This window comes from Lepidochelys kempii, chromosome 3, assembly GCF_965140285.1.
Source record: "Lepidochelys kempii isolate rLepKem1 chromosome 3, rLepKem1.hap1, whole genome shotgun sequence".
Taxonomy (NCBI): domain Eukaryota; kingdom Metazoa; phylum Chordata; order Testudines; family Cheloniidae; genus Lepidochelys; species Lepidochelys kempii.
This window is the reverse complement of record NC_136382.1, coordinates 103,045,855-103,068,207: the sequence shown is the minus strand read 5'-3', so window position 1 is coordinate 103,068,207 and position 22,353 is coordinate 103,045,855. Positions and strand designations below refer to the sequence as shown.

General features: G+C 42.3%; 1 protein-coding gene across 1 annotated transcript in view; it reads right to left on the bottom strand.

Annotated features, from left to right (window-relative positions):
* The window catches only part of EYA4 (EYA transcriptional coactivator and phosphatase 4), a 199,657-nt gene that overhangs the window by 59,696 nt on the left and 117,608 nt on the right, over nucleotides 1-22,353 (bottom strand). The window contains exon 3 of the mRNA XM_073335208.2: nucleotides 15,186-15,310. Within this exon, the coding sequence (XP_073191309.1) occupies nucleotides 15,186-15,310 (125 nt within the window). The remainder of the gene's footprint in view (nucleotides 1-15,185; nucleotides 15,311-22,353) is intronic.

Genomic DNA, 22,353 nt, shown 5'->3' with positions numbered 1-22,353 from the left:
CCATACTAAAATTGGTGACTTATTCTCCCCAGAGGGGAAAAGAAAGAAAAGAAAAGAAAACTATAGACAGTGCACAAATGATAGCCATGAAAAGCCAGCTTCTAATTAATTTGCTAAGAAATAATTGTACAACATAGACTTCCGCTTTTATTAGAGGCTAAGCTGCCCTAGGAAAATAAAAAATTATAGCTGCACCACAATACATTCAGAACACTCATACAGTTAGGTAGATGTGCATATTTACCTCATATATTAGTTGCCAGTTGATAAATACTGGGGGCCTGATTTTCATTTATGAGAAGGCTCTTTTACACAGCGAGACTGGTATTGAGGGCTAAGTGCATATGAAAATCACACCTTGTATGTTTTACTAGACATGTGGTATACCGTCCATTTTAATTCTAAGAACAGAAAAGTCTGGAATTTTCAAAGACACTTAAGAGCTTACACTGAGAAATTTACCAGCAGAACAATAGCGGAATTATATCAGTATTATTCAGCTGATCAATTTCACCATGTTGGCAAGTCATAAGTGAACTGGGGAATTAACTCCCTTAGGCCCTTTTCAAAATCTCAGCCAAATTCTTTGGTGGCTTTTATCTGAACATGCTATGAGATCTATAATAGCTATTTGAAATGACACACATCTGCCTTTGTCCCCCATCCATAATGGATCTTTCATAGGCACATGGGTGATGAGTTGCGTGATTGATACTTAACAGCAACACTACAGGAAATATGGATGGAATTTGGGACATTGTGTACACATGCAAATTTCAAACAAGGACAGTGGAAATTTACTTTTTGATTATTTATGGGAATTATGTAAAACTTAATATGTAAAATGTGCATTTTAAAGGGTGCCAACAAATGGACAGCCTGAACAAATGCAGTGTGGTTGGTTGGCTTCACAGTGTAGGATGGGAGAGAGAGGTCAAAATAGTTTACTCCTACCAATGGTCCTCCTATTCTCCACTGCACCATCCTGGAAAACAGGGTCATGGAGATTGCTCTGCACATGTCAATGTTAGGGATATCAATTTAAGTGCCCAACAGAAAGAATTACTTCTTCAGAAGGCCACTGAAATTGTTCCACAGCACCAGAATTTCGAAGAGGAATAAAAAAAAAAGAAAAAGAAGAAGAAAAAAAATTAACAGTAAATTAAATTGTAAATGTAAATTGATTTTTAAATCAAATCCTATGTTTCACCACATCTCTGTCCTGAGATAATTTCCAAGAGATGGAGGGTTCAAATATAAATGTGGAAATGGACTGACTTTTCCCTGCACTGATAAGAAATAGTTTTTGCAATGAGAAAGCAGCTGGAACAAAAAGAAAATGTACACCAAAATTTGGGTAATGTGTTTTTATACTAAATACAATACATATGAGAAATTAAGAAAAGCTTTTCTCCATAAAACAAAGATTGTCCTGCATTGCTGCTAATGCTAATGAAACCTAGGGCTATCTGCTGCATAAATGACAGTTGTGCTGTCAAGGGGAACACCTTTTACTGACTTCATTGCGAAGAGGCTCAGGGCTTGCACCTCTGTCTCTACATATATCAGAAAGTATGCAGCTTGCTAATTTGGTCTCCTTTGCAGTCTCTGTTCCCTTTACGACTGCCACACTCTCCTCTTCTCTCTCTATATGGCCCCCATCACAGTAGTCTATGACTACCTCAAAATCTTTAATGTATTTATTCTCACAACACCCCTGCAAAGTAAGGAAGTGCTATTAACCCAGCTTTACAGATGGAAAACTGAGACACAGAGATGCTAAATTCTTTGCCCAAGGTCATACACAGACTCTAGTGGAGCAGGAAATTCAACCCACGTCTCCCAAGTCCTAGGTTAATGCCCTAGCCAATGGACCATCATTCTTCTCTTGTAGCTAGACTGATAGATATTCAGGAAAGCACTTAGTATGTGCTTAACTGCTTTCCTGAATTGGGGCCTAAATACAGAGTGGAAAAGTATTGTACTGAACTACCCCTAGCTCCAGCCATTGTGATGTGCAGCGTACTTTCCTGGGCACAAATATTCACCAAGTTTTCCTCTCCCTGTCAAACAATCACTCTCCCCCATTCCCTTAACTCTCAGATTAATTTAATTTGATAGAAAATACCAAGTTAGAATTACATTTTGTCAACAATACATATGGAAAATATCTTTCGAGATATCCTTGATTTTAAACAGCTCTAGTCTATTACATTCAGATTTTATCAGAGTAAGGAAGTCATCAAGACCTTTTCTCTGCATGGCTAGACTTTTGGAATACTGCCCTTATTTTTCATGTTGCACATAATTAAACCATGAAAAAAACAGCATTAAACTAACCAAAAACCAGTTTAACTTTAAAAGAAAAAAAAGCAATCAAATTTAAAGTTGAGATCAAAATAGAAGATCACACCATTTAAACATACACTGTTTTTCCTAGGTTTTGTAGCACATATAACACAGTGTGTGGCATCACATAATGTTCTGACACGGCTACAATATATATCCCAGTAAGGGGAGCAGGATGACTTAAAAATTTGAATTACAAACCATAATTCTGAATTACTGCTTTACAGAGTATAAATCAGATGCCCTATTTTTTAAAACCATGAATTAAAAAATCAAAACAGTAGTAAAAAAAAAAATATCTCAGATGGAAGTATATTGGAGTGCCGCTAACAGTGACAGCTAGTCTAGAATGTGGCTCCCAAAAGTAACATCTTTTACAATATAAATTATTTACTTGATTTAATGGCTTAAGATGGCCAAAATGTCTGACACACATTCTGGAGAAAATGGTTACCTACCTTTCGTAACTGTTGCTCTTTGAGATGTGTTGCTCATGGCCATTCCATTCTAGGTGTGTGCGTGCCCATGTGCACAGTCATCAGAGACTTTTGCCTTAACGGTATTTGTAGAGTCGGCTGTGGCGCCCCCTTGAGTGTCGCACTCATGCGTCGGCACATCAGGCGCTGCTGGCCCTACACCCTCTCAGTTCCTTCTTGTTGGCAACTCCGACAGAGGGGCAGGAGGGCGGGTAATGGAATGGACATGAGCAACACATCTCGAAGAACAACCGTTATGAAAGGTAGATAACCGTTTCTTCTTCGAGAGCTTGCTCAGCTCGATTCCATTCTAGGTGACTCGTAAGTAGAATCTTCGGAGGTGGACTCGGAGTTCACAGCCTAGTGGCTTCTAGTACTGCTCTACCAAGCCCAGCATCGTCCTGGGCCTACTGGGTAAGCGTAATGGGATGTGAACGTGTGGACAGATGACTAGGTGGCTGCCCGAGAGATGTCCTGGATAGGCACTTGGGCTAGGAAAGCTGCCGTAGAGGCTTGCAGCCTGGTTGAGTGGGTGGTGACAGTCCCTGGAGGTGGCACCTTCACCTGGTCGTAGCAGTAGCGAATGCAAACAGTGATCCAAGAAGAAATTCTTTGAGCAGACACTGGACGACCTTTCATTCTGTTGGTCACTGCGACGAACAGCTGTGTAAACTTGTGGAATGCCTTGGTCCATTCAATGTAGAAGGCTAGCGCACTTCTAATATCTAGGGAATGCAGCCGACGCTCCTCCTCCCACGTATGTGGCTTTGGAAAAAAGACGGGCAGATAAATGTCCTGGCCTTTATGAAACGGGGAGACCACTTTGCGCAGGAAGGCCAGGTGTGGATGCAGTTGGACCTTGTCCTTGTAAAAGACTGTATAGGTAAGTGCCCTAATCTCAGAGACCCTGCGGGCCGAAGTTATTGCAACCAAGAACACAAATCTTCCAAGAAAGGAGTAGAAGAGAACAGGAAGCCAGAGGCTTGCAGGGGGGTGCCATGAGTCTGGATAACATGAGATTTAGGAGGGACTGGGTCCCTGATGTGCGGGTAGAGGAGCTCGAGGCCCTTGAGGAACCTGGAAGTCATGTCATGGGCAAAAACTGACCTGCCCTCTAGCAGCAGATAGAAAGCCGAACTAGCAACTAGATGGACCTTAAGACAGGGACAGGCTTTGGAGCTTGAGGTGCAGAAGGTAGTCCAGAATTAACCGTAGAAAAGCCTGCTTGGGCCAAATGCCTTTATTTGAGGGCCAGTATTTAAACTACCTCTGTGGATCAACGGAACTGCGGAAAAGGCGTACATCAGAGTCCCTGACCATGGGAACAGAAAAGCGTCCAATAGAGAGCTTCTGTCAGACCTCCAAAAGATGCAGAAAACTGGACATTCCCTGTTGTGCCTGAATGCAAACAGGTGCACCCGGGGAGTACCCCACCTGTGGAAGATGATGCTGATCACCTCCAGGTTGGAGACACAACTCATGGCGAGGTCTGAAGGTCCGGATGATGCATTCCTAGTCCCAGGCAGGTGCGCAGCTACGAGATGGATGTCGTGTTGCACACAGAAGTCCCAAAGCCTGAAGGCTTCCTGGCGAAGGGCAGATGACCTGGCTCCACCTTGCCTGTTGATATAGAATATAGCCTCTGTATTGTCCGTCAGGACTTGGACCACCCTGCTCTTCTGGTGAGGTAGGAAGGCGTGGCAGGCCAAGCAGACCGCTCTGAGCTCCCTGACATTGATGTGTAGTGAACAATCAAGGTGGGAGCAAAGACCTTGCATGCTGAGATCACCTAGGTGGGCTCTCCACCCCAGGTCCAAAGCACTGGAGACAAGCGTAACCAATGGCGGGTGGGGGCCCTCGATGCAGGTTTTTGCCACTATGCAAGTGATGAATGAACATAGTGCATGCTGTGTCTGTTGGGGATACAGACAGATGCCAGCCACAGGTGGAGCAAACCTGGTCAAGATGATGCTGTAACTGATCCTGAGACGGACCTTTTATTAACCAATCATCAAGGTACAGGTAAAGCTGCATGCCGTTGTGCCTCAGGTAAGCGTCCACTGGCTCTATACACTTTATAAACACACTTGGTGCCGACGAGAGGCCGAAGGGCAGTGTCGTCAATTGAAAATGGCGGTGGCCCAACAAAAAATGGAGGAAACCTCTGTGCCCTGGGAAAATGGAAATATGCATCCTTGAAGTCGAGGGTGACGTACCAGTCTCCCAGATCCAGGGAGGGGATAATGGAGGCTAGGGAGACCATATGGAACTTTAACTTCTTCTTGAGGGATTTGTTGAGGTGTCACAGGTCTAGAATGGGTCTGAGGCCTCCTTTTGCTTTCAGGATTAGAGCCCTTTCCCTCTCATGTCTGGAGGGACCTTCTCCACTGCCCCCCTGGTGCAGGAGGCTCTCGACCTCTTGCACTAGTAGATGCTCATACAAAGCGTCCCTGAAGAGAGACGGGGAAAGGGGGTGGGAGAGAGGGTGGTTATCAGCCATGAATTGCAGAGTGGAGCTGTAGTGGTGTGGTCAACCTGCTCCGGCCCTGAAGAGGTTAAAACAGCCCTGGGAGAGGGCTGCCTGGGGGAGGCAATAGTAAAAACAGCCCTGGAGAGGGCTGTGGCTGGGAAAAGGGATTAAGAACAGCTGGGGGAAGCTGGCTATGTAGCTGACCACAGGTGTAGCTGGCTTAATCAGCACCCAGCTGATCCTTATAAGAGGACTGTGAGCCAGAAGCTGGAGGAGTCTCACTCTAGCCCTGGAGATGGAAGGGCTAGCTAGCTGAGCGGGAGGTACCTTAAGTGGAGCAATGCTGGGGAAAGGCAAAGGGAGCTGGTGAACTCCAGCCTGGTAAACCCCCAGGTTGCAGGCCTTGATAAAGGCCCAGAAAGGTACTGGTCTGCAGAGGGGCAACCTGGAAATAGGCAGCGGCATCTGGTCCTAACCTCTTGCCAATGATGAGTGGCCATTACAGATTGCAGTCTGCCCCAGTGAGCAGGGGCTAGATGAGGACTGGCAGTAGCCACTGAGGCAAGGTGGGGATAGAGGGTTGGGGGTTCCCCTGGGAGGGGAGACCCACAGTGTGGGGGTACTGCTGGGGCAGAACCCCAGGGCAAAGGGCATCGGGATCCGGGAGGAACACGGGGCCAGCGGCGGGTGAGACACTGGCCTGCAGAGAGCACTCCGAAGGCTGGAAAGAGCTAATTCTCAGAAAACCAGCAGGAGGCACTGCGCTGATGAGTCTTTGCTTCGCTACAGTAGCCCAAAGAAATTGTGTCAAGCACCAAACAGTCCGAGGTCCACTGCGACCAGGCCAACCAGAGGGGGCGTAGATGATCGAGGAAAAAGTGTGTGTGTGGGGGGGGGAGGGGTGTCGATACTGGGCAGTGGCTGGGGCACCATCCTTGGGCACAGCCTCAAAATACCCATTTCTGGCTGCCCTGGTCTCTGGAGGGGCCAGGTTGGGCAGAGGAGCGGAAAGATGAAGGCTGGCGTCGCTTAAACCCCTTGTCTTTTTCCTTTTCTCTGTAGGAGGTGGACTGGGGGACACCCCACAACCTTGACAGAGGCAGAGGAGGCGGAGGCCGTAATGGCTTTCTAGCCTGTTGAGGGGTGTGCAGGCCCAAGGGCTGGAGGGTGGCACAGGAGTCGTTAAGACTGTGGAGCTGTGCATCAGTCAGCTCCAAGAAGAGCTCTGCTCCCTCAAATGGGAGATCCTGAAGGACAGTCTGCATCTCCTGGGACAGCCTGGAGGACTGTAACCAGGAGCTGCGCCTCGTGACCACCGCCGAGTCCGTAGCATCCCAGGCCATCTGGAGGGCGCCTCTGGCCACTGCTTTGCCCTCGTCCACTAAGGTGACAAACTCCTGGGCTTGGTCCTGTGGAAGGCCCTCCTTGAACTTGCTGATGGAGTTGAAGTATAAGTTTTACCTGCCTAGCGGGGCCTGATGGTTAGACACCCAAAATTGCTGCTGGCTGTTGAATAAATTTTTCTGCCAATTAAGTCCAGTCTCTTGGTGTCTTTATTTTTGGGTTTGCCACTGGCCTGGCCTTGCCTGTCCCTTTTGTTGATGGCATTGTGCTCTGATGCTGGTGCTGGCTGGGCTGGAGGCAGTTTGTCCGATGCGGCCTGAGAGGAACAGTGGCATGATGGGTACGCCCCCTGGGCTCCAGTACTGCCACTGGGTGGGCCACTGCCCCTGCTGCCAGGCTGGGAGGGCCATCTTGTAGGTCGTTGGAGATTCGGTTCTCGTAGGTGAGGGGCTGAGCTCTCCCTCCAGCTTGGACCACTGTAGATGCCCGAGTCTGTCAGCTGACCCTTGTCAGCAAACAGTAAGGAAAGGGCAAGGAATGGTGCCTGCCCAAAGAGCAGTACCAGGGAGTCAGAGACCAGTGCCATGACCAGGAACAATCCTGCACCGAGGGGGATCGATGCCATGGGGGGGGGAGGGACGGAGTAGGGGGAGACTGCCTAGGTGATGGGGATATGTACTCTGGTGATCTCTGGTGGGAGGCCTGGTGGTACTGCAGATACGGGGATCGGCATCATGACTCGGGCATCTTGTGCCTCGTAGGGGCAACCTTGGTGTTAGAGACCGGAGTCTTCTACCCGGAGACTGAGGCTGCAGTGCCAGGATCCTAGGCCGTGGTTTAACACGGGTACTTTGCCTGATTCCCCCTTGTCCTGCAGTGCTGACGTGCCCTTGGGCTTCAGCCAGTTCTTAGGCACCGGCGAGGGGGAATGGTGCCGGGTGGGTTCTGATACCAGCAGTGTGCTGCGCACCAACGCCAAAGTGCTAGGCGTGGAGTCCGACCAGAAGGGCTCGGAGGCAGGAGGAAGTGCAGCCTCCATGAGGATGGCCCTCAAGTGGATATCCCGCTCCTTTTGAGTTCAAGGGCGAAAGTTTTTGCAGATCCTAACTTGTCTCTTCTGTGTGATTCCCCCAGACACTTCCAACAGCTATCATGGGGGTCAGTAATGGGCATTGGCCGGGTACATGATGAACATGGCTTGAAGCCTGGGGAACAGGGCATTCGTTCCGCGGCTAAGTCCTAGCTGGGACTCTAACTACTAAAACTATTATCTAATACTTGACTTAATCGTGAAACTAAATACCTAAGAGCTAACTATAAAGGAGACACAACAATGGGCTGAAAGACCCGCTAACACTCTTCCAATGCAAGACAACGTGCTCCGACCAAACGTCATGGGCGGTAAGAAGGAACTGAGAGGGCGTAGGGTTGGTGGCGCCTGATACACTGATGCATGAGTGTGACACTGAAGGGGGCGACACAGCCGACCCTACGGATACCACTAATGCAAAAGTCTCCGACGACTGTGCATGTGGGTACGTACACACCTAGAATGGAATCAACATGAGCAAGCACTCCAAGAAGAACTAATGACCTGCAAGTTTCATTTTTTAACAACTAAGCTATATTTTAAGGACTGAGAATGCAAAATGGTATAATCAGATGGGCAGCAGATTCTACTACTGTTCTCCTCCCCTGTACAGTAGAACTTCAGAGTTACGAATTGACCGGTCAACCACATACCTCATCTGGAACTGGAAATACACAAGTAGGCAACAGAGAGGAAAAAAAGCAAATACTACACAGTACACTACTGTGTTGAACGTAAACTACTAAAAAAATAAAGGGAAAGTTTAAAAAAAGATGTCAAGGTAAGGAAATTGTTGCTGTGCTTGTTTCATTTAAATTAAGATGGTTAAAAGGCAGCATTTTTCTTCTGCATAGTAAAGCTGTATTATGTCAATGTTCAGTTGTAAACATTTGAAAGAATAATCATACATTTTGTTCAGAGTTATGAACAACCTCCATTCCAGAGGTATTCGTAACTCTGAAGTTCTACTCTACTTGAAAGCGACCGTAGATCAGGGAGAGGAAGGGCCAATGAGAACAGGCGAGTATGGATCTTTTAAAGGGTCAGTTCAGAGAGGTGTACAAGACCGTTAACCAGATGTCTGATGCTCTCCTTTCACTTAACATCCAAGCCCGAGGACTTTCCTAGAAAACCTTAAATTGCTGTGGGAGATCCCAGTGATAACGGAGAGAAGTAGCTGACAGGCAGTGAGGATGTTGCTCAAAGACCAATGGAAGATGACAGGCTACACAAAGTATCTCCTGAAACCAGCAGTAGGGGGTTGGGAAAAAGTAAGGATGGCCAAGCAGCCTTTCCGGTTGTGGGAGTTAGGGTAGGATGCTATACTCTGACTGGAACAGGAGAAGCAGCCTATGACTCCAGTGCAAGACATCTCACTACAGAGTCCAGGAGCAAACATGGAAGGGTACATGCTGGGATAGATTATCATTAGCTGGGACCTGATCGAGTATAACTGGGCTGGCAGAGAAAGATAGTTACAGAACATTTGAGATTGATGGGAGTGAGGAAAACACATGAAGGGAATAGACCAAGGGCAGCAATCCACATCCAATGTCATAACTCAATAGGTGTGGCATATACTCTATCACACAGTTTGCCAAACAAATACTATGCAACCACAGATGCAGCTAGGCAGTGGGAACACTACATAGAGAGGCCCTACCAACAAGAAACAGAGATCTAAAAGGCATTGGACTAGTGATCCAACTGCCCTCTGAGTGAGTGGGATTCAGAGGAGAACCTATGTACTAGACTGAGCACCTCCCAGGATAGCATGTACCTGCTCACTGGATTTCCCCCTTGCTGCTTAGTTAGGAATTAAGCTGTATGTGGCAATGTACTTTTTCCTTCACCTCTATCTACTAAAATAACAGATTAGAATAGATGAGATATTCCATAATCAGACTAATGTATTACTTTGCACATAGCTGTCGAGCCCCCACAGTAAGCCATTTATTCTGGCACAGCACTTCCTCCATGGAACACATATAAGATATTTTTGTAATACCTTAAAGTGGCTGACTTGCATATACAGAGTCATTTCAAACTTCTTTTTTTAAAAGTCAGCTTTCTGAAACCTTATTAACTTTGGTCCCAAACCTGCAAAGTTAAGCATGTGTGTCATATTCTGCAGGATGGGGCCTTTCAGAATAACAGATTATGGTTGAAATTTGTGTGCGTACTACGAACAATTTACACATTATGTTGAGATATTTAAATTATACAATATACAATAAAAATGGGTTTCATTACTTAAAATTGATACCATATGGGACTGTATTTTCAGTGGGTCTCAACACTGACCTATATCTGTAAATGCAAAGAACTCGAGTGACCAAAGCATGAAAATCCAACTTCATAGAAAGGGGTTGAAAATTTGGCTCAAACTTTCAAAATCAGCCTCTAAGGGTATGTCTTCATTACAGAGTTAAATCAGGTGGTCACAGGAAGGCCATGTGTCCAGTTTTATACAGGACAGTTCTCTTTTTGAGAGATTTGCCCCCTGTCTGGTAGTGGGACAAAACCAGAAGTGGTTTTATGCAGTATTGGATAGGAGTTACCATTTTGAACAGCATGTTGCTCCACCCCTGCTGGCATTGCCACATGTGCAGCTGGTAGGGGGTGGGTGCTCTTGAAAACAGAGTGCACCATGCATACAAGATCACCCTGTTTGGGGCATCTGATCCCACTGAGGGGTACCAAAAGAAACTGCACCATCTGCTCAAGAAACTCCCTGAAGAAGCACAAGAACAAATCTACACTGACACACCCCTAGAGCCCCAACTGGGGGTATTCTATCTGCTACCCAAAATCCATAAACCTGGGAATCCTGGACGCCCCATCATCTCAGGAATTGGCACCCTGACAGCAGGATTGTCTGGCTATGTGGACTCTCTCCTCAGGCTGTATGCTACCAGTACTCCCAGCTATCTTCGAGACACCACTGACTTCCTCAGGAAACTACAATCCATTAGTGGTCTTCCAGAAAATACCATCCTGGCCACTATGGCTGTAGAAGCTCTCTACACCAACATTCCACACAAAGATGGACTACAAGTCGTCAGGAAAAGTATCCCTGATAATGTCATGGCAGACCTGGTGGCTGAGCTTTGTGACTTTGTCCTCACCCACAACTATTTCACATTTGAGGACAATTTATACCTTCAAATCAGTGGCACTGCTATGGGTACCCGCATGGCCCCACAATATGCCAACATTTTTATGGCTGATTTAGAACAACGCTTCCTCAGCTCTCGTCCCCTAACACACCTACTCTACTTGAGCTACATTGATGACATCTTCATCATCTGGACCCATGGGAAGGAGGCCCTTGAGGAATTCCACCAGGATTTCAACAATTTCCACTCCACCCCACCATCAACCTCAGTCTGGACCAGTCCACACAAGAGATCCACTTCCTGGACACTGCAGTGCAAATAAACGATGGTCACATAAACACCACCCTATACCAGAAACCTACTGACCGCTATACTTACCTACATGCCTCCAGCTTTCATCCAGACCACATCACACGATCCATTGTCTACAGCCATGCTCTAAGATATAACCACATTTGCTCCACTACCTCAGACAAAGACAAACACCTACAGGATCTCTATCAAACGTTCTTAAAAGCTACAGTACCCACCTGGGGAAGTGAAGAAACAGACTGACAAAGCCAGAAGGGAACCCAGAAGACACCTACTACAGGACAGGCCCAACAAAGAAAGTAACAGAATGCCACTAGTCATCACCTACAGCCCCCAACTAAAACCTCTCCAGCGCATCATAAAGGATCTACAACCTATCCTGGAGGACGATCCCTCACTCTGACAGACCTTGGGAGACAGGCTAGTCCTCGCTTTCAGACAGCCCCACAACCTGAAACAAATACTCACCAGCAACTACACACCACACAAAGAAACACTACCCCAGGAACCAATCCCTGCAACAAACTGTGTTGCCAACTCTGTCCGCATATCTATTCAAGGGACACCATCATAGGACCTAACCACATGAGCCACACCATCAGGGGCTCATTTACCTGCACATCTACTAATGTGATATATGCCATCATGTGCCAGCAATGCCCCTCTGCCATGTACATTGGTCAAACCAGATAGTCTCTACAGAAAAATGGACACAAATCAGACATCAAGAATTGTAACATTCAAAAACCAGTAGGAGAACACTTCCATCTCCCTGGACACTCAATAACAGATTTAAAAGTCACCATTCTTCAACAAAATTTTTTTCAAAAACAGACTTCAACAAGAAACTGCAGAACTGGAATTAATTTGCAAACTTGATACCATCAAATTAGGCCCGAATAAAGACTGGGAATGGCTGGGTCACGACAAAAAGTAATTCTCCCTCTGTTGATACTCATGCTTTCTTGTCAACTGTTGGGAATGGGCCACATCCACCGAGATTGAATTGGCCTCACTAGCACTGACCCCCAACTTCGTAAGGCAACTCCCATCTTTTCATGTGCTGTATATTTATACCTGCCTACTGTATTTTTCACTCCATGCATCTGATAGAGTGGATTTTAGCCCACGAAAGCTTATGCCCAAATACATGTGTTAGTTTCTAAGGTGCCACAAGGACACCTAGTTGTTTTTGCTGATACAGACTAACATGGCTACCCCTCTGAAACCTGGTTGGGGCAAGCAGGAATTGCCAGAATGTCCAGTATTCCAGGAATGTGAGAGTGGCCACCCTAGGTGATCAGCACCTGGGTCTGAGCACCTGCGTTAGCCTCACTTGGGTGCGAGCAGCCACACTGCAAAGCCCAACCCATGTTCCTGTGTCCTCACTGGTGCTGCACTCACTCAGGTATGAGGCGGACTTCTGGGGGCATATCCCATGGTGATCTGTCCTGCTGTAAGATGAGCCACTCTATGATTCTTTCACAGTGAATTATGAGAGAACTCGTCTGTCCTTCTGTGCACATGGCAGGAAATGTAGGAAGGCACTGGAGAACTACCAGCACTTGAGTGATTTATACTTAGGGTGACCAGACAGCAAATGTGAAAAATCGGGACAGGGGGTGAGGGGTAATAAGAGCCTATATAAGAAAAAGACCCCAAAATCAGGACTTGTCCCTATAAAATCGGGACATCTGGTCACCCTATTTATATGGAGTCCTCACTGCAAAGTGGATAGATTACCAACCTGGGTGAAAGCAGCATCCATGATTTAGCCAATACTGCAGACAAGCCAGTTAGCCCGGGATGAAAGCATTGGGTTGAAAGACAGCTTTGTGGGTGTCGGGCGGAGGTGTTGGGGTAACAGACGTAAGTAAGAGCCTGAGTTAACTCTGCAATAATGACATACTTTGTAAGTGTAAAGGCCTGCATTTTTGTTTGAGCAGAAGTATGACTAATTTGTGTATAAATCTAGTTGCACAGTTTTGCATGCACAAAATTGCAATTGCAAATTTAAAAGTCTAGGTTGATACCCCTTTGAACACATGTATGTGCCTCTCAACCCAATCCTGTAAACAGTTACTACCATGCATATCCGCATTTAAATTAAATTCAGATTGTAACCTCTTTGAGGCAGACACCATCATTTTCTTATATGTTTTTATAGTACCATAGTACGACCATGATCTACAACTGGGCCCCTAGATTCTACTACAATGCAAAGTAAATCATAATAATACATATGGGAGGAAAGGAATAAGTGGTAGTAACTGGTTGTAGGATCATAAAAATGTTTGTAAACATATATATGTTTTAAATTATAATTATGCTACATTTTACAACCTTGATTTTTGCTCAGGTAAGCATGTAATATAGTACCTAAAAATAAAAAAAAAGATAAATGGACATTCTATGGAAAAAAACATTAATCTGGCTTCAAGGGAAGCTGAGCATCTGTAGCTCCCAATGATGTCAATCAGAGCTGTGGGTGCTCAGACTCTCTGAAAACGATGCCATCAGATTATGAGGATGTATACAGTTAACTTCATTCTAGGACAATTAAAATTCTTGTTACTAGTGAAATGGCTTAACAAGTATGGTAAAATAAATGTTTGTTACTGCTTCCTTCTGGTTTTCCAACTCTGCAAAAGGACTCTAAGAAGTAGGAAATCACATAAAAATGTTCTAAACGACAGAACAAAAGAATGAAACAAAACAAGAGAAATGTAACACAGCAGTCATGGAGCCACAAAGTCACACACATGCACTGTACCATGATCTCTCATACTTGTTGCAGAAGAGGGAGTGCTGCAATTCAGCAACCAGTCAGCAGTATTTAAAACAGTCATGTTGTCTCCTGAGAATGGGAATAGTATAATGGTTCATTGTCTGAATGTCTGCTCAATATACATGAATATTCTTCAATGCCAGTAGGTGTTTTTGCACTTTGAGCCTAGTCTTTAGCTGCATGGTATTGCTTTTGTGAGTACTATTCTAGCTGGTTTATTTAAATAAAATAAACACATATAATTATTAGTGCTCTTAAGGGTCTAGTTTCAGCCCCTCCTTATTCTGGAATATTGCTATTTGGTTTTTAAATGTGAATATACTGAATCTTAAAGATATCACTAGAGGGGTCTATTCCCTCCATACTCACATGTAAATTTTCACAGACATTAATGGAATTTTTGCATACAGAGAAGTGAATAAAACTTTTTATATTGTGGGAAGAAAGAACTGGATGACCAATATTTTGGTATAAAATGCTAAAATACAAGTGTAGTGCACACTAATGTACAAAATCTAAGAACCATGGGTGAAATCCTGGCTTTGTTGAAATCAATGGCACAACACTCATTGACACAACAGGGGCCAGGATTTCACCTCATATTCTGACACCCTTGCTCACACTGTGAAGTGTCGCATTCAGACTATTCACCAGACCAAGGGCAGCAAAATCCATTATTAGCATTGAAACATAACTCTGATTGATCTAAACTTCAGCAATGTCTTTATAGAGGTACATGGAGCAGTAATTATTTAAGTAATAATTTAAGTAATGAGTAGTAGTCATTAAAAAACAGGTTAGACAAACACCTATCAGAGATGGTCTTCGTATACTTGGTATACAGTGCAGGGGGCTGAACTAGATGACCTGACAAGGTTTCTTTCCAGGACGTCTATGGTTTGAACAATATACAATGAAGATTTGAGAAAGACTGGTATGGTACAACCATTATTTATGTTATACTTTCAATACTTGCAGACAACTGGGTCTCCAGACCCAGTGTCTTTCCTCATTCAGTTTCAAGTTGTTGAACAGAATTAAATGGAAACAACTGTACAAATTCAAAATGTTCTATTGTTCATCTTTTTTGCTGAGGGCTGATATCTATCTGTCTGTCTATTTATCTATCTGCCTTATGCTCATCACTAAATTGAAATGCTAAACTTAAAAAAGTTTATTAAAAATAGAAAAAGGACATATAACAACTTTCTGTGCATTGATGATGTCTTACACTTACCTCCTGTTCCATTTGTTGTGATGGACGTGCTGCTGAGATTAGATTTATCCAGTTTGGAACTACTCGGATTATCACTGCTTCCAACAAGATTATGAGGACTGGTTAGATCCTGCATTTCCATAGACCTGTTAGAAAAGGAAGCAACACAGGGACATATTTTATTTTATTAACATTTAAATATTTTTATTGCAACAATACCTAGAATCAAGGTTTGAGCTCTCGTTGTGTAAAGCACTGTACCCCCACACCGCACCCCAATATGATTCCTTTCCTAAAGAGTTTACAATCTAAATATCAGCATTTGCACCTTAAAAAAAGACAAAAATATTATTTTATGAGAAAACAAACCTGTAGCTATTCTTTATTAGCAAAAATACTGTTACCAAAGTTTGTAGTTTACATGATATCAGAAATGTTTAAATTTATTCATTTATTATTTCTGTGAGTCACAATTACTTATTCAATGTTAAATACCCATAGAAAACATTTTTTACTTTTAAATTATTACTTTTATGAAACATCAGCCACTCTTACTTGAAAGTTATACTCAAAGAAATCTAACACATGTTGACAGCGAGCAGCAAACGTATTGCAGCACGCAAAGTTCAGGAATTTTTAAAAACAATTTGATAACATAACTATAACTCCATTTTAGAAGTCATTTAGATATACTTAGATTAATAAAATAGGTATGTTTCTTTGAAGTCTTTGGCATCATTTTTACACATTTAAAAATAAGCGGCAGAGAGTCCTGTGGCACCAGGACTCTTTGCCGCTTTTACAGATCCAGACTAAAATGGCTACCCCTCCTATACTTGATTTAAGAATAAGTTATTTATAATTAGATGTAGACAATAATATATTCTCTACTTTCAAACAAGTATCACAATATAATTAACACACACTTATTAAGACTCATAATACACCTATAAGTTAGGTAAGATATATTGTCATCCTTCTTTTGAAAAGGGGGAAACCGAAACATGGAGAGGTTAAAGGAATAGGCCACAGTCACACAGCAAGTCATGGCAGAGCTAAGAAAATAATCTCCATAGCCCCCAACTCCTCATTCTGTATTCTAACCATTAGTCATAACTGTGTGCCTAATAAATGAGAACAGAATGATGACAGAAAGAATGAATTTGTAATATCCTATAGGAAGCTTATTTAATCCAATTATTTTATGCATTTTTGTTTGGTTAGATTTTATGTATTTTTTTCATTCCATGTTATTTCCATATAGCCTAGAAAGTCATGATTTCCAAAACATTGTATCTCTGATTTAGATATTTTAATCAAATTTAGAGCCCCTCCACGACTTTTAATGTCACAGCCAAGTCAAGGGGAGGGAGACAGTTCTCCACCAGTGATAGGTCTAAGAGACATGCTGCCTCACTCACAACACAAACAGAATGCCTCCAGGTATGCAGGGAGAGAGTCCATGCTAGACTGGCAACTGCAATCCACTTTGCAGTGTGTGCGCTACTTTTCCTTTCTCAATTTGCAAATTAATTACATGGATCTTCCCCCCAGCCCCCAAAACATCTTTACTGTACACATAGTTGCCAGGCCAGCTGCAAAAGAAAAATAATTTACCATGTGTCTTCTACCAAGGCCAATAGAGAGATTATCTTGCATCTCATTGGGATTTCAATTTTCCTGTTCTGTAAAGTGAGGATGGCTGTGAGGGAGATGGAGTATAAGAGGCAGTTTAATAGGAGCTCCTGTTCCTATTTAAATTGTTATTTGGGGCAGGAGGAGCAGGGGACAGTTGTGTCAATTTTTGTCTAGTCCCTCATGTAATCATTGAAAATTTCCCTTTGTAGCTTTCTGTCCCCCATGCTAATCTCCTGCATGCTCTGGGGAAAAAACCTGCATTGTTTGAACCGGTCTTGTCTCTCAGAGGGGAGTCTCATTTTGTGCTCCTAATAGTAGAAATAACTTGATGAACATTCTAGTTACCTCAGATACATTTGTCCCAAGGCACAGGGTTATATATGAGACCTGAAAGCCCTTCATTTTCCCATTTTGGGAAACATCACATCACAACTGGGGCAATGTATTAAGGTCCTTCCCCGAAGCCCCTGAAAGCCAATAGAAAGAATCTCATTGACTTCAATGAGTATTTGAGATGAGCCCTCTATGCACCAGAGTTCTTTCGGCAGGATACTCTCCCCAGCAATGGTCTGGATGAGTAGTGGGAATCTTATAAGTGTAGGGAGAAGGTCATGCACCAGCATGTACAAAATTTATACTAATATTCAATAATGCAAAGGCATAAACTTAGATTTAAATGGTCTTGACCCAGATTTCATCATCTAACTGCATATCCATTTCCATACATCTGTCAACAGAGCATTACATTTATTGTCTACGGGAAATGTGATCAGTGATGAAATAAAATGAACATAAATGATTTACTGTTCTGTCAGGTTTTGTTTAGCAGTTTTCTGTACAGTGAAGCTATGCAGCTAAAGGTTAAAGAAAGTCTGTGTTTCCATCTTGTATGTGTTTAAGAAAGCAAGAGGGTACCCAAGATAAACAACTGGTATTTCATTGCATATACAGTTTAATTCTCCCCATGTGTTCACTAAAGCAATGTCATGATTTTCTGCTCAAAAATGACCAGCTTGGAGATACCTGATGAATGCTTCCAGCTTAGAAACAAACAGTAGTTGTTCCCTCTTTCTAGTCAGGGTAAAAACTCTACTCTTCTCTTACACCCACTCATGTAATATTCCAGAATGCAAAATAATAAACTTCCCCAAATATCATAATTTAAAGTTTCCAAACACCTTTTACTTCTGCTATGAATCAGGGTTATTTAAACAGAAAACAATTATCTTATCAGCTTTTTTTTGTTTATCAGAGAATATAAACAGATCATCCCTCTTCTATACTACAATATGTGGTTGTGATTCCACATATTTATGTCATCTATCATATAGAAGAGTATATTACTCCATATTTTACCAATATGCTTTAAAAGTGTTGTGTTAAAAAGATCAATGCATGAATAGGGATTGTGTTTGGATGAAAGAAAGATGTACTCTAGGTTGGTGCCACTGTGCTTGTTGAGTCTCAATAAGGTTTAAAATTATTTCATAAAACTATTTACATATATCTGTATTTATCCACAATGGCTTTGCCCCCAATAAAGCAAGCAAGCAGCACCTTTAAATACTTCCAAGGTATGGTACCTTAAATTTAGATTTTACTAACAGAAAAAGATGAGTGAAGTCTGAAGTACAAATTAGTGTTTCTAAACATACATGTTTGTTTACTATAGGCAGCTTTCTAGTGGAAAAAAGTGTTTCTTTCATTATAGGCAGAGTGATGTCTATTGTTAAAGATGCCTAACATTTTTCATTATAAACACTTACTTTCAATTGCTTATAACTTTGCCACACTTTCAACCATCTGAGCTTACGTTTTCCATGCTTAGACTCTGCCTGAATTTTTTTTGTACCAGCCCAGCAAAAATGGATTCGCTGTTTTCAGAGAATAAGTGTGAAGAATGAATAGATAGTTTTACTGTTATAACTTTTCTGACCTTTATTGTATTTATTTTTTTTAAGAGCATTAGCACCACCATGGTTTGGACCAGAAACTTGAAATATAGGATGGGGTTAGAGGCATCTTCTATTGCCCCAGAAAAAAAACAGGTTTGGCTAGCTACAAGCCTATGAAAATTGGCATTTGCACATGCGCAGCAGAGGTTTTTAGAAGGTTGCTGCTAAAATCTCTAAACATTGCATCTGCACTGAGCATGCTCCCAGCCCACAGTGAGCTTGAGCTCTAGGAACCCAGCAGCAGCAGCCTTTAGAAAGAACTGTGATTCCTAATCTTAGCACTTCCACCATTCTGTGCACTTCACAACCTTTACAATGAGCAAGGACTCATGCTCCTAACTTAAGATGCAAGCAACTATCATTCCTCCCATTTGACAGTTACGGTAACAGAGAGGTCACACAAAGTCACTTCAGGCAGAGCTGGGAATAGAACCCTGTTGCTAATATGGCAGACCCAAGACTCATCCAGAGCTGGCAGCCTTTGCAAAACGAATGAATGTGACAAAACTATGTCTGTGGCTATCTCATCTGTACCCACCAGACCACACTCCCTTCTGAAGCCAGCACTAGAAATTTCTGTTACTATCGTTTGCTTTTAAAAAAACCTAGGCAATTAAATTTAAAGGATGAGAATGTTGCAAAATTGAACACTCCAAAAGTTAGGAAATGCCAGCATTAAGAATGACCATGAAATTTTAATTTGGTCCTCTTCTGCATGTATAGTATGGCACAAGTTTAATTATGTGATCAAACACTATTTATTGTATAGGACCCATGCCTCATTCAGTGCACAGGCTATTATCTTGTGGTTTTAAAGCAGTGGAGCAGGGTTGTATTTCTGACTCTGCCACAGACCTTCTATATGATTTTAAGTAAAACTATCACAACATATATTCACAGGGAGGCCAAAGTAAGACTGTATGGGAACCTTTACCTGTGGCATTTCTTAACTTCTGAATGCTTGACTTGGCAATGGTCACATTTGTTTAAATATAGGAGTTTTCTGCTTTTAATATATTATAAATAGTAAGTTAAAACCTTTGGCATATCCTTTTGTTAAAATTCCCATTTTTTTCTCTCAGTACAACTATAAGTTCATTCTTGCCACTTTTTTCCACAGCAAAATTTTATTTGCCCATTTATTTGCAAAATTTTAAATGAGTTAAAAATAGAATAATTCAGACACCTGGAATACATATATTAGCCATTTTAGAAAAGTGTTACCTATTTAAATTGACAAGTTAAATATGGTAGAACTAGAGCAAGCTTTGGGCCCTTCTCCAACTCAGAACACTCGAGTGGTGTTCATGACTTCCAGGAAAACACCACATTAACCCTAACTGTGTCTTCTTTAACGTGTTCATTTAAATGGCTAAAACTTTTTTTTTTAAACATACCTGCACATAAACCTACTTTCTATCAGCCAGTTCTGAAGCACATACAGATCAACCACGAAACTATACAGGAAAACAGAAAACAAACCACATAATTTCCTAAATAAAATACTTTAAAATTAAAGCTAAATAAATAAAACACTTTCTCTAAATAAAATGCTCTGCAAGCACAAACTCTATACCAGGTAACACTGGTAGCAATTCCAAAGTTAAGTGAACTTAAAGGAGGACTCTGTTTCACACAAATAATTTACTTTATTCTCTAAATTTATCACAATAACTCCCTAGAAGACAACTGATTTCTCTGCATATTTTTTTAATAAAAATCTTTACTAACTTTTGCTAAAGAAACATTTTAAAATGCTCGATTTTTAAAGATTTTATTATGTTTCTTATATTCCTCTACCTAGAACCAGAGTTCCCTCAAATTCCAAACTTCTCTCCCACAAAAACACAATCTTATAATATTTCAGACATAGTCTGCTTTTGAACTTCAAAAATTAAAGAACGAGTTTCCCTTCATTTAAAATTATCATTTTGAGCAACTAGAAGGCTAGCTGATAGAACTGCTCAGATCTGTCAACTACTTCCGTTTCCTAATGCTGCCAGCCCAGCTCTCTAACCAGAGGCTCAATTTAGATGAAAAACAGAAACAATTTTTTTTGTTTCTGTTTTTCATCAAACTTTCATTTTTTTGTCAACATTTTCCAGCTGTGCTCTGAGTATGTGCCTGGTGAGCAAAGATAACTTATATCTCTTCATCTTTATTCTGAACAACCAACACAATGCTTTCACTCTGAAAAAAATATAACACATCCATATCCACACACACACGCAGACTTCAGTTCTGTAACTTCTACCTAAATGTCTAATGATCACTAACGATACCGACAACCCATTCATATAACTTTACCTAAACGTTACAAAAAAAACTTATCTCACACCAAACCTCACTTACACATTTGCATATAACCCATGTACAATGTAATTTATGAAAACCACACCAAACCTTTATGAATCAAAGCACATGAAAATTCCAGACAATAAACCTGGCCTAAGTGAGGGCAGATATATGTGGACTCTGGGGAGTGGAAGGGAGAAAGTTGAAGCTGATAAAGGAAAACTGACCCACTCAGTGCAGATGGGATATTGTGGGACTTAATAATTATTTCCTTGTTTTTATCATTTATGCTGTTAGGATGTGCTATTTAGCAGCCTTTACTCAAAAATAAAGATTTTTGTGGGGGAAAAATATATATTTATTATATCATAGGTTGCCAGAAATAGAGTACGTTATGACGATGAAGCCTAAAAATGATACTTTAATGTATTACATTCCCAGTCATTATATTATTCCTAGACTAACAGGAACATTTGCTTTTGCAGGTGCTTTGATTTCCTGGGTGGCTATCTCTGTGATTTTTTTACAAGGGTGACGTGGTACAGAATATGCCAGTTAGAACAATCTATGAATAACTCTATACAGGATATGGATTTCTCTTTTTGTTTTAGTACACTATCATGAGCAACAAGTCCTAAACCAAATTAGCATATCAATAAAAAAAATAAAGAAATTAAAGGAAATAAATATGGGTTTTCTTACTGAACATTCACTGTGTGTGCCGTGTTTTGTTGTGGCTCAAGATACTGATATAACTCCAGTTTAAGGGCTTGACTACACTTACATTTTATAGCACTCTAATGTGCTGGCTCAGGGGGGTGAAAAATCACCCCCCTGAGCACAGCAAGTCAGATGCTTTAAAGTGCTAGTGTAAACAGGCTCCGAGCGCTGGGAGGTGGAGCTGGATTACCAGGAGCACTGGGAGAGCTCTCTCCCAGCACTCACGCGCGACCACACTCGCACTTCAAAGCGCTGCCATGGGAGCGCTCCCGCAACAGCGCTTCGAAGTTTCCAGTGTAGCCATGCCCTAAATCTTAAACCAACCAAGCCTCAAGCTACTGCAAAATCCAGCGAAGGAACAGTAAAACTGATAACACAAAGTTTTCTCCATTGAAGTGACTTTGTTTTTCTCTTGCAGGCTCAGCGCAGTTTCTTCTCCTTCATCATTTCTCAAATCGAAATAGAAGGGCATGATATTAACTCCGCTATTGTTCTGTTTACTGTCACCCTGGCACTATACACCAAAAGCACAACCACTGACAGCACAGTGTCAGTTCTGGCTGTCTACCTGAGAGGAAAAA